The sequence below is a fragment of the Capricornis sumatraensis genome, chromosome 2 (genome assembly GCF_032405125.1).
Source record: "Capricornis sumatraensis isolate serow.1 chromosome 2, serow.2, whole genome shotgun sequence".
In the NCBI taxonomy this organism is placed as follows: Eukaryota; Metazoa; Chordata; class Mammalia; order Artiodactyla; family Bovidae; genus Capricornis; species Capricornis sumatraensis.
The window spans coordinates 68,757,103-68,774,387 of NC_091070.1; the positions used below are offsets into that span (position 1 = coordinate 68,757,103).

A 17,285-nucleotide genomic window follows, 5' to 3' on the forward strand; every position below is an offset into this window, starting at 1 on the left:
TTTTTATGGACACTGAAATCTGAATTTCATGTTCATAAAATCATTACTGATTTTTTTCAGTCATTTAAACATGCAAAATGCATTCTTAATTCATGGTCTGTACAAAAATACATGACAGGCCTTCATTTGGCCTGTGGACTATAGTGCCAATCTCTAATTTAAGTAACAGTGGGGAGAAGGCAAGGAAGTGCACCTGGTTTAAAACTAGGGGGACTACTCATGAATGTTCTTACATTAAACCTAATCAGAAAAGCAGCTCCCCTTTAACATGTATACATTAATAACAGTCCCAGGTGCAAAGAAAACAGGCATATTGTGCTGTCTTTAACTTTAAAAGTTATAGAAACAATCATCAATCCAGGACAAAAACAATTTCCATAAATAACAGTATACTAATCATAATTTTACATAGAGAAATCATTCTGTACAACTTAAAATTATAGCAAAAGATGCATTATTCATTACCATTTTGTCCCTGAGTCGCTCTCCACGGATAAAAAAGTCAGCACAGCCATTCTCTTCCTGGTGAGGGACTTTGAAGACAGTGACGCAGCTTAGTCCACTCCCTCCAAGTGGTAACCATCCACCACTTGAGTCATCCCGGGTCATCACCACAGCTCGCACTCGTGCATAACTATTACTAAAATAGATGCAAAGATTAGAAATTAGCTTTTCCATAAACAAAAAACCAGCCAATATGTCAGTCTTCTTAGTAGAAGACTTAACGTGTGGTACCTAAGTGTTTACTACTTCCATGACAGTCCAGAGAAAGTAATCTAATTGAAAAAGGTCAAAACCCAGAGTAACTAACTTAGAGGTTAACTTTTATTTTGAAGACCAATCTCACAATAAAAGACTACTCTTATTCTACCACTTGAGTAGTTCAAGCAAATCTGATTGCCATGGAACAAGTCATGAAGGATCTAAAGACAAACTACAGAGGCTACCATCAAATTTGTCTATGTATGTCCATCTCCCAGCATATAACCAGACAAAATGCTGTTGTGTTCTAGCACATTTAATTGTGACATCTCTATGCTTCTAACATTTCTAAAATATATTATAAATAAAATGCTGAAACAAACATGCTTAGCTCAGATACATTTTCAATTTTTTCCTAACAATTAGAAATCTAAACCACATAAACATATATAAAGAAATGTTTTGTTCTATTAATCCATCAGGCAAATTGGTCTTTTCATGCTTTCTTTTTGGAAAACTATTCTTGAGGTACACCACATTCCAGTTCCATTCAGAATTATTTCCCAATATTCCACAACTATTTTTTACATAAAATCTAAGAAATGTTTCATATAGTAATGTTCTAGATAACTGACATCTAAGCATTTTAGTTCTAAAACTTCTAATACAATAATCATTATATTCTTTCTAAAAGTCAAATATCTTGCCAATTTCTTAGAAAATTACACTGAAAATTAAACATGTCTTGGTTATTACAACTATCAACTGCGGTTCAACATAATAATTCTGTGCTACTTAATATCTCTGAATGTTCTTTGCCAGTTGTCACTTCTGTTGTTAGAGTTCCTGTCTGAGACCCACTCCTTGCTTTTTTTCTACTTTATATATTGACATTTATTTGACTGAGGTGTATACTCTACATATAATCACATACATTAAGTATAAAATTTCACAAATTCTGACAAACATACACATCTACAGAACCCACATCAAGATATAGAACATTTTCATGACTCCAGAAAATTCCCTGAGGCCTCCTGCCCATCAAATAGGTAACCAAGGTAACCACTGTTATACATGGTTTCCAGTATATACATTAGTTTTGCCTGCTCTGGGCCTTCTTATGTATGGAATCAAACAGAATCACCACTTGTATCCTCCCTTTCTATCTGACTTCTTTCACTTATTCTGTTGTCATATTAGGGCTTCATTCTCTGTTAACATTAAGTAGTCAGTCCTCTCACTGAATAAGTATATATGCATCACAATTCATGTATTCTTTCTTACGCTGATAGGCATTTGAAATGTTCCGAGGTGTTGGCTATTATGAATAAGGCTTTTATAAACATTCTTATATGTTTTTTGTAGACATGTTTTCATTCTCTTGAATAATTACCTAGGGATAGAATTGATGAGTCATAGGGGAGTATATATAACTATATAAGAAACTGTTTTCCAAGGTGACTGGACTGTTACATTCCTATCAACAATATAGTTTCAGTTACTCCACATCTGTGCCAACGTTTGGTATTTTCAACTTTTTAAACTGTACTCACTGTAGTAAGTATAAAGTGGTAACCCACTATGATTTTAATATATATTTTCCATGATGAATGCATGACATTGTACATTTTTTTCATATGCTGGCTAGCCATTTGTATGCCTTCTTTTCAAGTCACTTATTTTGTATTATGTTGTCTTTTATTACTGATTTTTAGAAGTTCTTCATATTTCATAATACAAGTAGTTTTCTGTCAGAGAGTTGTATTCTTTTAAAGTTGCACAGTGTTGATTGAGTAAGAAGTCTAAAGTCAAACTTAAGCTGGATCCTAGCTCAGCATCTTACCTATATGTCCTTGAGAGAATTACAATAGCCACCTTTAATAAACTAAAACAAAGCATTAAAATAAACACCTAATAAACACCATGTATTATTGTGCTTAGTCGCTCAGTAGTGTGAGACTCTGTGTAATCGTTTTAAGTTTATTATTAGTACTACAACAAAGATTTTAAAATTGAAGTATTTGTCATACTGGTAATTCAAAGCCAGGTAGGAGGTGGGGAAAAAAAATTGCAAATTCAAACACAACTCTATTAATTACCAGGGTCAAAATAATTCTTTGCAAAGAAATTCTAAAAGTCTTTAAGTTTACATATGACCATTCTAAGCTTTTCATGATTCAGTTATTTACAGGCTCTGATTCCTATCTGGGCTCAACTGTTAACAATCTTCCATTCAGAGAACTGGCCAGAGGAGGTATGGGTACATAAAGACTGGACAGAATTAGGTAACTAATTCTAATGCTCCTCATGGGCTGAGCTGGAACAAGTACCATCCCAAGAAGCTTGGCGGGATAGAAGTAATAATAAATGAAGGTTATTTGGTTAACCAACAATTTAATCTAAGGATATCCCAGAAACATAGCACATTATCTTAGACATATTTGGTTCAAATTAAATATTTGTGAACTGAACTCATGCTTTTAAAGCTCAGCACATTTGAGGTTCAGTGAAGTTACAAATTCACAAGGTGGAACTCGGATCAAAACCAAAATTCAAGTTCCCAATAATCATTTAAGTGTTTATTTCACTACAGGATCCTGACTCTTTCTTCTCACCTGATTATGTAGTAAACTGGAAACTGAGAATTTTATACTAGATTCTGCAAGACTGGAGAAACCTAAGGAGTAAAATAACCCAATTGAGAAGATCAGAGTATATTTTAACTTCAGAGTGCAGAAGCAGTTATCCTCTTCAGAGCACAGACTTATTTTATCATCTGTGATTATTACTAATTCTCATTTACAATCTGTATAATGCTTCTTAGCGTACTTTATATTTTAAAAATATAAAACTAAGATTATTAGAAAATACATAAAAACACTACCAGTTATTTTAGGATGGTAAAATTAAGTATTTTCCTTTCATTTCTTGGTTTCTCCAAAAATTATCATATATTTAGGTTCAGTCACTCAGTCATGTCTGACTCTTTGCAACCCCAAGAACCGCAGCATGCCAGGCCTCCCTGTCCATCACCAACTCCCAGAGTCCACCCAAACGCATGTCCATTGAGTCAGTGATGCCATCCAACCATCTCATCCTCTGTCATCCCCTTCTCCTCCTGCCCTCAATCTTTTCCAGCATCGGGGTCTTTTCAAATGAGTCAGCTCTTTGCATCACATGGCTAAAGTATTGGAGTTTCAGCTTCATCATCAGTCCTTCCAATGAACACCCAGGACTGATCTCATTTAGGATGGACTGGTTGGATCTCCTTGCAGTCCAAGGGACTCTCAAGAGTCTTCTCCAACACCACAGTTCAAAAGCATCAATTCTTCAGGACTCAGCTTTCTTTATAGTCCAACTCTCGCATCCATATATGACCACTGGAAAAACCATAGCCTTGACTAGATGGACCTTTGTTGGCAAAGTAATGTCTCTGCTTTGGAATATGCTGTCTAGGTTGGTCCTAACTTTCCTTCCAAGGAGTAAGTTTCTTTTAATTTCATGGCTGCAGTCACCATCTGCAGTGATTCTGGAGCCCAAAAAATAAAGTGTGACACTGTTTCCACTGTTTCCCCATCTTATTGCCATGAAGTGATGGGACCAAATGCCATGGTCTTCGTTTTCTGAACGTTGAACTTTAAGCCAACTTTTTCACTCTCTTCTTTCACTTTCATCAAGAGGCTCTTTAGCTCTTCTTCACTTTCTGCCATAAGGGTGTTGTCATCTGCATATCTGAGGTTATTGATATTTCTCCTGGCAATCTTGATTCCAGCTTGTGCTTCTTCCAGTCCAGCGTTTCTCATGATGTACTCTGCATATAAGTTAAATAAGCAGGGTGACAATATACAGCCTTCACGTACTCCTTTTCCTATTTGGAACCAGTCCATTGTTCCATGTCCAGTTCTAACTGTTGCTTCCTGACCTGCATAAGTTTTCTCAAGAGGCAGGTCAAGTGGTCTGGTATTCCCATTTATTTCAGAATTTTCCACAGTTTATTGTGATCCACACAGTCAAAGGCTTTGGCATAGTCAATAAAGCAGAAATAGATGTTTTTCTGGAACTCTCTTGCTTTTTCCATGATCCAGCGGATGTTGGCAATTTGATCTCTGCTTCCTCTGCCTTTTCTAAAACCAGCTTGAACATCTGGAAGTTCACAGTTCACATACTGCCGAAGCCTGGCTTGGAGAATTTTGAGCATTACTTTACTAGTGTGTGAGATGAGCGCAAATGGGCGCTAGTTTGAGCATTCTTTGGCACTGGAATGAAAACTGACATTTTCCAGTCCTGTGGCCACTGCTGAGTTTTCCAAATTTGCTGGCATATTGAGTGCAGCACTTTGACAGCATCATCTTTCAGGATTTGAAATAGCTCAATTGGAATTCCATCACCTCCACTAGCTTTGTTCGTAGTGATGCTTTCTAAGGCCCACTTGACTTCACATTCCAAGATGTCTGGCTCTAGGTGAGTGATCACACCATTGTGGATATCTGGGTCATGAAGATCCTTTTTGTACAGTTCTTCTGTGTATTCTTGCCACCACTTCTTAGTATCTTCTGCTTCTGTCAGGTCCATACCATTTCTGTCCTTTATGGAGCCCATCTTTGCATGAAATGTTCCCTTGGTATCTCTAATTTTCTTGAAGAGATCTCTAGTCTTTCCCGTTCTATTGTTTTCCTCTATTTCTTTGCATTGATCGCTAAGGAAGGCTTTCTTATCTCTCCTTGCTATTCTCTGGAACTCTGCATTCAAATGGGTAAAACTTTCTTCTTCTCCTTTGCTTTTCATTTCTCTTCTTTTCACAGCTATTTGGAAGGCCTCCTCATACAGCCATTTTGCTTTTTTGCATTTCTTTTTCTTGGGGATAGTCTTGATCCCTGTTTCCTATACAATGTCACGAACCTCTGTCCAGAGTTCATCAGGCACTCTATCAGATCTAGTCCCTTAAATCTTTAATTAATATTGATAAAAGTAATTTAAATAAAGACTCACATTTTAACTATATCTTGGCTTTACTCAAAATACTGTAAAAATTTTTAAATGCTACTTATAAGTGTAAGGATAACTTTTAAACAAAAGAATTCCTGACATAATTCCCCTCACTATTTCCAATTTGTTTTTGTTTTATCAAAGTGCCACCTAAAAGAGGTGTGTTGCCCTTTCTAGGAAAGTTAGATAAAATAAACTTTCAATACTGAAAGAATAAGGTTGCCTGATTCATAGTTCACCTTAACACAACAAAGAGGTTTTAAAGCTGGCTAATAACTTACATAAACTTTTTTTTGAATCTCATGTTTTCAACCATACCAAATAAATAACTGTTTCCCTTAGTAATCCAAGTTGATCATTCAAACTTTAAAGTACTGCAGAAGCTTATGTAAATAAATTTGTATTTCCTATACAAACATCAGCTTATAAGTTAACAGCTCAGCTTTCAAGTTTAAGACCTAAGACTAGAATACTTAACACAAAAATTTTCAAGCTGTTTAGTAAATGTTGGGGCGGCAGGCGGGGGCGGGGAGTTGATAGACCTTCCCAGGTGCCACAGTTAAATCTTTTCACCTGTGCTTTTAATCGCATACCCTCCTTGCTTTCAAATGTCATCTTCTTTTCTCACATAAAATCACTAACTCTTTTGTTTCAAATATGCAACCACTCCCAAAGACATTAGTGGCAGCTTTCACAAACTTAATCATACTCTGCACTGTAGCATATAAAAATCTGTTTGTAGTCCACTCCTTAGATAAATGTGACTTAAGAGCAAGGAACGAAATCAGTCTCCTATTTAAAATAACAATAAATGCTTTTGGTTTTTTTGGTCACGAAAACAATAGATGCCCACTCTAGTAAATGTGGAAAATAAAGAAAAATAGTATTTGCCATCATGGAATTAAAATTCTAGCATTTGTTGGGTTTTTACTCTCTCTGGTATCATATTTGCAATCTGTTAGTCTCTTGAGACAACAGCTGCTACTTGACAATATACTCTTATTGTCGAAATCTCAGAATTTCATTCTGGATCTTCTTTAAAACAGTTGAAAAGCATTTCTTCCCACTGATTTATCTAAAAAGTTGAAGAGGATGTGGAGAAAAGGAACCCCTGTATACTGCTCGTAGTGATGTGAACTGGTGCAGCCACGATAGAAACTAGTATGGAGGTTCCTCAAAAAACTAAAAATAGAACTACCATATAATCCATTCCTGGGTATATACCTGGAAAAATGAATACACTAATTTGAAAAAATACATGTATCTCAATGATCACAGCAGCAGTATTTACAATAGCCAAGGCCCAGAAGCAACCCAACTGTGCCCATCAACAATACAACCAGATTAAGAAGAGACAGTGTGTGTATATAATATATGTAGCATATATACACTTCTCAGGTGGCACTTTATCACTAAGAATCAGCCTGCCAATGCAGGAGACACAAGAATGACGGATTTGATCCCGAGGTCAGAAAGACCCCCTGGAGTAGGAAATGCAACTCACTGCAGTATTCTTGCCTAGAAAATGTCATAGACAGAGAAACCTGATGGCAGTCCATGGGAATAGGACATGATGGAGCAACTGAGTGTTCATGCACGCACACGCACACACACACACATATTATATATAAAAAAAGACTATAACTCAGTCATAAAATTGTAAAATAATGTCATCTGCAGCAGACTCACAGATACAGAAAACAAACTTGTGGTTATCAAAGGGGAGAGGGAAGGACAAATTAGGGTATAGGATTAACAGATACAAACTACTATATGTAAAACAAATAAGCAACAAGGATATACTGGATAGTGCAGGGACTTATACACATTACCATGTAATAATCTATATGAAATATAATCTACAAAAACACTGAATCACTACACTGTATATCTGAAACTAACATAGTATTATTACTGAACTACATGTCAATTAGGAACTTCCCTAGTTGTCCAGTAATTAAGATGCCACATTGCACCAAAGGGGGCATTGGTTTGATCCCTGGTTGGGGAACTAAGATCCCACATGCCACATGGCTTAGGAAAAAATACAAAAATAAACAAACGAAAAAACCCCAAAACAAAAACAAAGCAAACAAAATATGTCAATTTAAAAAAAGCTTGCTGTTTCAAAACCAAATAAATAAAAAGTCAAATATGACAACAACTATTTAATATTACTTTCCAAAATGGCTAAAAACTAAAGTTCTATTTATTTGTCCCTTTGGTACTGGACTACATAATAACCACTTTTCAACTCAAGTTTTCATTCTAATGAAATGAAGATGCTCATGTAATAAATTGATTGGTTTCCCTTATCTCATGCAAAATCTAAACTGTATCTCAACCATTAATTTCTGATCTTATTTGAATAACTACATCAAATATATCCTTCACTCACAGTAGGGAAATTGGACAATTAATGCAGAAGTCTAAGTGAGAGGTAATGTTGAACTGAACTAAGATGATGACAACAGACAAAAGAGGAATGGACTGATTGGGGGGGGGGGGTGTCTATTTTAGAAGAAAAGCCAAAAAGATCTGTTGATGTGGTTATAACTACAAAGCAAGTATTCTAAACTATCTCTAATTAGACAATTATCTATAATTCTTAATAGTCACCAGCTTCATTATCTAGAATTTATTATTTCAATAAAGCAAAAGATGATCAAACGAAGATAAACTTTGCTTCAGTTGTATTGATCCATGTAGTTTCTTTTGAAATAGCAGTATCATATTATATATGATCCAGAATAATTCTTAAGTTATACTTTATTACGTTTTGTGAATAAATACATATTATGACTGAATTTTCAAATGCAAATTGGTAATTTTTAAAATCAAATAAAGAGTACAGTTATAGAAGAATTTTTAAGTCTAAAACAGCCTCTCTGGTGGCTCCCACCTGGGAACCCACCTGCCAAGAACCCACCAGCCAATGCAAGAGACACAGGTTCTATCCATGGTTCAGGAATATCTCCTGGAGAATGAAATGGCAACCCACTCCAGTATTGTTGCCTGGAAAATCCCATGGACAGAGGACCCTGGCGGGCAACTGTCCGTGGGGTGGCAAAAAAGTTAGACACAACTTGGTGACTAAAAAACAATAGTCTAATACACAAGATGACCTTTTTCAGTTTCTTTTCTTCCTCACAGAATCCTCTAGCTTTCTGATTACCAAGCTATTTATATGATATACTCACTCAACTACCCCCTCTTGCTCTCTTCATTTGTTCTGTATTTTCGCAATTGTCAACTCGGTTGTCCTTTTCTGTTGATTTGCATCAATGCTTCATATTATATATACTAATCATTTGCCAGTTATGTGAGTTACATATATCTTCTTCCAAACTATGGCTTCTTTTATTTTTTAATGTCCTTGGAAGAATGAAACTTTTATCCTACCATGGTAAAACATTTCTTTCTTTAATGATTTGTGCTGGCTACTTTTTGCAAGATCTCATACATATCTATTTTAAAGCTTTTTACATCCAATTAAGAGGTAAAACTTTGTTTTCTTTTTAAAGTCATTTTAGCAAACAGAATATTCTATTTTCTGTGACAGTAAGAAAGTCCCTAAAATTACCCATCTCTGGCACAGCAAGTATTCCTGTTATTTACTTAATTAGAGCACACATTCTTTTCCACTATCCAGAAGTTAAATCCAAATTGGTTTTTGTTTCTCAACTATATATGACCTTGTTTCCACTAGGAACAGCTACCAGGTCTTCACAGCTGCTGTACAGGGTTGGTGAATTGCAATCTATTTTCATTAGTTTTTTTTTTTGTATATAGAGGCCATCCTGGTTTAGTGTGGATTTGTTCCAGATAATTTCTCCATCCCAAATTTCTGTAAGCTTAACCCAACTTCCTACCTTTTCATGCTTTAAAACTTGTAAATGCACATTTAAAAAAAATTTCACTGATATATTTAACATTACTTTAAACAGTTTTCAATTATACCTTCACCAAAAAAACTGACCACTTATTACAACAATGTTGCCAATACACATCATTTACACCCTGATCTAAGAAGCTTCCTACCAAAGGAGGAGGAGAGTGTTCAATAAAGATTTACACAGCTTCAAAATGCAGGAAAAAAATATAGCAAAGAGAGACCAAGGGCAGAGAAAATACCTAGGAAGTTATTATAATGAACTTTATACAATGAAGTATCTTAATAAATATAAATAGTTATATGGACATATCAGTTTCTATCACACTGTCACAACACATACCCACCTGTAAGGAAAGCTAAGAAAGGTAGTATTCCAGTCTACTACAGATCCATCTAAAGTATTCCAGTCCACTATGGACCTATCATCCTAAAAGATGATGTTGTGAAAGTGCTGCATGCAATATGTCAGCAAATTTGGAAAACTCAGCAGTGGCCACAGGACTGGAAAAGGTCACTTTTCATTCCAATCCCAAAGAAAGGGAATGCCAAAGAATGTTCAAACTACCGCACAACTGCACTCATCTCACATGCTAGCAAAGTAATGCTCAAAATTCTCCAAGCTAGGCTTCAACAGTATGTGAACTGTGAGATTACAGATGTTCAAGCTGGATTTAGAAAAGGCAGAGGAACCAGAGATCAAATTGCCAACATCCACTGGATCATCGAAAGAGCAAGAGAACACCAAAAAAAAAAAAAATCTACTTCTGCTTCACTAACTACGCCAAAGCCTTTGACTGTGTGGATCACAACAAATTGTGGAAAATTCTTAAAGAGATGGGAACATCAGATCACCTTACCTGCCTCCTGAGAAATCTGTATGCAAGTCAAGAAGCAATAATTAGAACCGGACATGAAACAACAGACTGGTTCCAAACTGGGAAAGGAGTATGCCAAGGCTGTATGCTGCCACTCTGCTTATTTAACTTATATGCAGAGTACATCATGAGAAATGCCTGGCTAGATGAAGCACAAGCTGGAATTCAGATTGCTGGGAGAAATATCAATAACCTCAGATACTCAGATGATACCACCCATATAGCAGAAAGCGAAGAGGAACTAAAGAGCCTTTGATGAAGGTGAAAAAGCAGAGTGGAAAAGCTGGCTTAAAACAACATTCAAAACCCCACAAAGATCATGGCATCCATCCAGTCCCATCACTTCACAGCAAATACATGGGGAAACAATGGAAAATGACAGACTTTACCTTTGGGGGGCTTCAAAAATCACTGCAGATGGTGACTGCAGTCATGAAATTAAAAGATGCTTGCTCCTTGGAAGAAAAGTTATGACCAACCTAGACAGCATATTAAAAGGTAGAGACATTACTTTGCCGACAAAGGTCTTTCTAGTCAAAGCTATGGTTTTTCCAATAGTCATGTATGGATGTGAGAGTTGGACTATAAAGAAAGCTGAGCGCCAAAGAATCAATGCTTTTGATGGTGTTGGAGAAGACTCTTGAGAGTCCCTTGGACTGCAAGGAGATCATACCAGTCCATCCTAAAGGAAATGAGTCCTGAATGTTCATTAGAAGGACTGATGCTGAAGCTAAAACTCTGCTACTTTGGCCACCTGATACGAAGAACTGAGTCACTGGGAAAGACCCTGATGCAAGGAAAGACTGAAGGCAGAAGGGGACGAGGGAGGATGAGATGGTTGCATGGCATCGCCAATGGACCTGAGTTTGAGCAGGCACCAGGAGTTGGTGAAAGACAGGGAAGCCTGGAGTGCTGCAGTCCATGGGGTCACAAAGAGTCAGACACGACTGAGTGACTGGACTGAACTGAACTGAATGGACCCATCTAAAAACTGGGGACAATACTACTAAATATATAAAGGCATACCTAGCAATCTCTGGCAGAAAATAAAATAAACAAAAATAAATAAAGACTTAAAACCTTAGAATCAAACTGCTCTCAACATAAGAGTCCGGAGGTGGTTGGATGGGACAGGAGAGGGAAAGAAAGGAAAGAGGAAAGGGAAAGAAAGGTACTGTGGGCTGCCGTCTATAGGATTGCACAGAGTCAGACACGACTGAAGTGACTTAGCAGCAGCAGCAGAAATGTTTTAAGCTTCAGAACAATCAGCGATAACATTATAAATGACCAACAGGCAATTAGAAATGTATATAAATTTAGTAACAAGGTCTGAGAAAAAGCCAGAGCTCTACAAGTCTTTTTGTTCTGTATAGTAACGGTTCTTAAATTAGGAGACCAGAGTAATTAATGATGCTACTGAAATTGTGATTAAAGCTACATAATTTCCATGAAGAAAATACATAAATGGCTAAAAGCTCACATTTGAACACAATTTTGGTGATTCACAGTTCCTTCCAAGAGATTCGCAAACCTAAGATTAAGAATACTTAATCTCTAGGACAAAGCTGCTCTGCAACTGGTTTTTAAGATTCTGTAATTTACAGATTTATCAAGATGATATTTCCTTTCAAATATGTTATCTGAATGCTGGTTATGTAGGGTTATATCTCATTCTCTTAAGTAAACCACAAAATTATACTTCCAAGGGAACAAAATATGTTAAGCAATATTCAGAAAACGAAAATGAAACAAACATAAAAGCGATTAAAGTAGAAAAAAGAGGCAGAAGAGAAGGTCAGAATCACAGATTTGAAAATGGTACACTGCTTGGCTTTGAAGATGGAAGAGGGGTCATGAGACAAGAATACAAGCCTCGAAAAGCTGGAAATGGCAAGGAAGTGAATTCTGCCCTAGATTTTTCTGAAGCTTAATTCTTGCCTAGATTTTCCAAAATGAATGCAGCCCTGTCAATAACTTGATTTTAGCCCAGTGAGAGACAGTTGGATTTCTGACCTTCAGACTACAATATAATAAACTTGTGTTATTTTAAGTCACTAAGTTTGTGTTGATTTGTTACAGAACCAACAAGAAACAGTAAGTAGGTGAGGGAAAAATCTTCTTGAGGATAAAGCAATCCATACCCAGGAGGCAAAGATAACTCTTTTCCATCTCTAACTATAACTGTACCAAAACAAAATGGCCAAGAAACTCCACAAAGAACAACAACAAAGAGAAGATACTTAGCATTCCTTAAGTAAGATTTGTTCACGACAGTAAGAGTTTAGAGGGATATTTGCAGTGACAAATATCAATAGCCTATGTTCTCCACTGTATATTTTAAGTAAACATTATCATCCAAATATTAAATATTATGACATAGACTGGGTACAAGAGAAAAAGGAAGCATTTTATAGAAGTATTTTATCATATAGCACTTCACAGTGTAGTCAGTAACTTGTTTTCTTAGCAAAATATAAAGCAGATGATATTCAGAAGATAACCACATTAGTACTCATTCATCTATTCACTTATCCAGCGAGCATTTATTTATATGTTTCACACATAAACACAATTTAAAGTTATGCTTATTTCCTTACAGAAACTCCTAAGTTAGTGGACAAGGATATGTTAGCAAAGATGGGGAGTACATGGTAAGAAATAACTAATTTTCATATCCAATGTAGATTTTGAATAGCAGTATCATCAGATAGAAAAAGGCAAAGTACACACGATGGAGGGCATGAAGAGAATGACACGAGTAATGTCATATTCAAGGACCAATATTAAGTTCAAAAGAGGATGGCACGCAAAAGCAAAAGAAAGGTAAGAAATAAAATAAATGCAATCTCAAAGAAAGGCAATACCAAAAAATGCTCAAACTACCAAACAATTGCACTCATCTCACACGCTAGTAAAGGAATGCTCAAAATTCTCCAAGCCAGGCTTCAGCAATACGTGAACCATGAACTTCCAGAAGTTCAAGATGGTTTTAGAAAAGGCAGAGGAACCAGGGATGTTTAATTGCCAACAACCGCTGGATCATCAAAAAGGCAAGAGAGTTCCAGAAAAACATCTATATCTGCTTTGACTATGCCAAAGCCTTTGACTGCGTGGATCACAATAAACTGTGGAGAATTCTGAAAGAGATGGGAATACCAGACCACCTGACCTGCCTCTTGAGAAATCTGTATGCAGGTCAGGAAGCAACAGTTAGAACTGGACATGGAACAACAGACTGGTTCCAAATAGGAAAAGGAGTACATCAAGGCTGTATATTGTCACCCTACTTATTTAATTTAAATGCAGAATACATCATGAGTAACGCTGGGCTGGAGGACCCACAAGCTGTACTAACGATTGCTGGGAGAAATATCAATAACCTCAGATATGCAGATGACACCACCCTTATGGCAGAAAGTGAAGAGGAACTAAAAAGCCTCTTGATGAAAGTGAGAGGAGAGTGAAAAAGTTGGCTTAAAGTTCAACATTCAGAAAACAAAGACCATGGCATTTGGTCCCATCACTTCATGGCAACAAGACGGGGAAACAGTGGAAACAGTGGCGGACTTTACTTTTCTGGGATCCAAAAGTCACTGTAGATGGGCATTGCAGCCATGAAATTAAAAGACGCTCACTCCTTGGAAGGAAAGTTATGACCAACCTAGACAGCATATTCAAAAGCAGAGACATTACTTTGCCAACAAAGGTCCATCTAGTCAAGGCTATGGTTTTTCCAGTGGTCATGTATGGATGTGAGAGTTGGACTATAAAGAAAGCTGAGCACTGAAGAATTGATGCTTTTGAACTGTGGTGTTGGAGAAAACTCTTGAGAGTCCCTTGGACTGCAAGGAGATCCAACCAGTCCATCCTAAATGAGATCAGTCCTGGGTGTTCATTGGAAGGACTGATGCTAAAGCTGAAACTCCAATACTTTGGCCACCTGATGCAAAGAGCTAACTCACTGGAAAAGACCCTGATGCTGGGAAAGATTAAGGGCACGAGGAGAAGGGGATGACAGAGGATGAGATGGTTGGATGGCATCACTGACTCAATGGACATGGGTTTTGGTGGACTCTGGGAGTTGGTGATGGACAGGGAGGCCTTGCGTGCTGCAGTTTATGGGGTCACAAATAGTTGGACACGACTGAGCGACTGAACTGAACTGAACTAACTTACCAGACCTTACTGTATCAAGTCTTGCACATCATGCACAAAGTTAGTACTCTATTACAATGAAGAGACCAGAGGGTGAAAAAAGCAAAGGAGTAGAATACTCTGATTTGTGTTTTTAGCAGAACTTTTACTTCATCAACCTCAATGAGATAGGTTATTTCTTCATTTTACAGATATGGAAATTAAGGAATCATATTAAAAAGACAAAGGTCTTGAAACACTCCTTTTTTATCAGCAACTTTAAAAACTATGTTATAATTTCCCACATAGTAATCATCAATCTGAAGCAACCCCATGGCAGTTAATAACACTGTGTTTTAACAGTAAGTCAGATTTCCTAAATTCCAAAGACAGTTGTGTCATTTAAAAGTTATAATCTTGAACAAATCACTTAGCTTTCTGTACCTACATTTTCCTGGTCTGTAAACTGCATCTATGGCAGGGTTTGAGAACTAAATGAGGAAATGTGTGCAAAATGCTTAGTTAGTGCTGTGCCTGGCTCATAGTTGAAGTGAAGTGGCTCAGTCTTGTCTGACTCTTTGCGACCCCGTGGACTGTAGCTACCAGGCTCCTCCATCCATGGGATTTTCCAGGCAAGACTACTGGAGTAGGTTGCCATTTCCCTCTCCAGGGGATCTTCCCAACCCAGGGATCGAACCCAGATGTCCCACCTTGTAGGCAGACGCTTTACCATCTGAGCCACCAGGGAAGTCCATAGTTAGGTGCTCTATAAATGTTACTTCTATAATGACTTAATATATTAAACTAACTTTATGATGTTCCAATATCTGTGTTCTGAAATGGTCTAAATTTGTTTCATTCTGTAGTGTTATTTAGCAAACCCAGGAGACACCCCCGATCAGAACTTTTTTCTTTGAGTAAAAACACCTAAGTTATCAGTTATCTAAATCTTCCACGTACTGCTTACATAATGGAAATCTTCCATGTACTGCTTACATAATGGAAGCATTTACATCTAACAAAGTCATAGGAATCTGGGAAGCCTTACACAGGAATGAAAAATAAAACTAAAATCTGAAGGATACATATAGAGGTATTCACAAAATATTCTTTTAAAATCAACCATTCTAGGTTCTGCTAAACAGTTATCATCAACCTGCCAAAGTAGTTTAAAACGCCAACACTTAGTATGTCCCTGCCTTCTGGCATGACTACTATCCATTCCTCTGACTCCTTGATTACCAGCACTGATACTATCATTTCATTTTTGGAAACTGTCTATGAAAGAAGAGCTGAACCATAAATAAAAGTATTCACTGTCAGAAATCAGAACGTAGAAAGCAGGGAACCAAAATTAATACCAGAGTTCATAATGAGATAAAAGTATTATAATAAAATATGGTAAATTTAAAAATAATATTGTAGTAGAAAAGACTTAAGATTCAGAGGCCATTAAAAAAAAAATTCAACTATACAAACATTCCTGCACAGTAAAAATACCATAAAGTTTATTTTTGAAAAAAGGGTAACCAACTGAGGGGGGAAATGTACAACAATATGTATTAGTCTTCTATTGCTGCTGTAGCAAATTACTGAAAACTTAGTGACTTAAAACAACACAGATGTATGCACTTCTAAGATCTGAAGTCCAAAGGGCTTCACAAGGCTAAAATCAAGGTGCTGGCACTGTTGCAATCCTTTTAGGGAGTCATGGAAGAGAATGGGTTTCCTCATCATTTCCAAATCCTACAAGTCATACACATTCCCTGATTTGTGGCCTTCTACAATCTTCAATGCCAGGAACATTTTTCTCTTTGAATCTTCTTCTAAAATCACATCTTTCTTTGACTGTAGTCCCATGGACAGGAAAGGTTCTCTACTTCTAAGGATTTGTGTGATTAGTCTGAGCCCGCCCAGATAATCCAGGATAATCAACCCATATCAAAGTTCATAACCTTAATCACATCTGCAAAGTCCTAACACATTCACAGGTTCTAAGGATTAGGGTGAGGACATCTTTGAAGTATGGGGGCTTAGGAGTGTGAGGGGAGGATCAACACATTATTCTAACACAAACAACAGGCAATAAAGCACAGTATTTATTTCCTTAAAAATAACTTCAAAATCAGTAAGAGAAAAACCAACAATCCAGAATAAAATAGGCAAAGTTCATGAATAAAATTTACAGAAGAAAAATATAGGTCCCATGAAATACATATATTAAAAACCTCTAACTTTGAAATAAGAGGGCAAATTAAAGGCCATTTTTCGCTTATCAGATTGGCAGATACAAAGAAATAAGTTAACACAAAAGTTAGTGAGTAGAACAGAAGTATGACCTGTTTGTAAGGTTATTTGGAAATACCTATCAAAACTTAAGATGTACATATTTTATGACTCAGCAAATGCTACTTCTACCCACTTCTTAACATGTATGAAATTATACCTTTATAAGCAAAGTTTAAAGAAAAATACTGTTTTTAACAGAAAAAAATATGAAAGCAATCTAAATAAGATATAACAGGAAATTAAATTATGGAACACCTATTTAATGCAAATAGCCATGACAAAATTAAGCAAGCTCTTTATGTTATCAAAGTGAGCTGATCTCTCTAAGTTCTATTAAATTTTTTTAAAGGTACATATGTATATTTAGTATACCACCATTTGTGGCAGAAAACAAATTCACA

At 36.5% G+C, this 17,285-nt stretch overlaps 1 protein-coding gene across 1 annotated transcript in view; it reads right to left on the reverse strand.

Moving 5' to 3' along the window:
• SPRED1 (sprouty related EVH1 domain containing 1) overlaps nt 1–17,285 on the reverse strand; it is a 118,772-nt gene that overhangs the window by 56,892 nt on the left and 44,595 nt on the right. Inside the window, exon 2 of the mRNA XM_068966270.1 lies at nt 466–640. Within this exon, the coding sequence (XP_068822371.1) occupies nt 466–640 (175 nt within the window). The remainder of the gene's footprint in view (nt 1–465; nt 641–17,285) is intronic.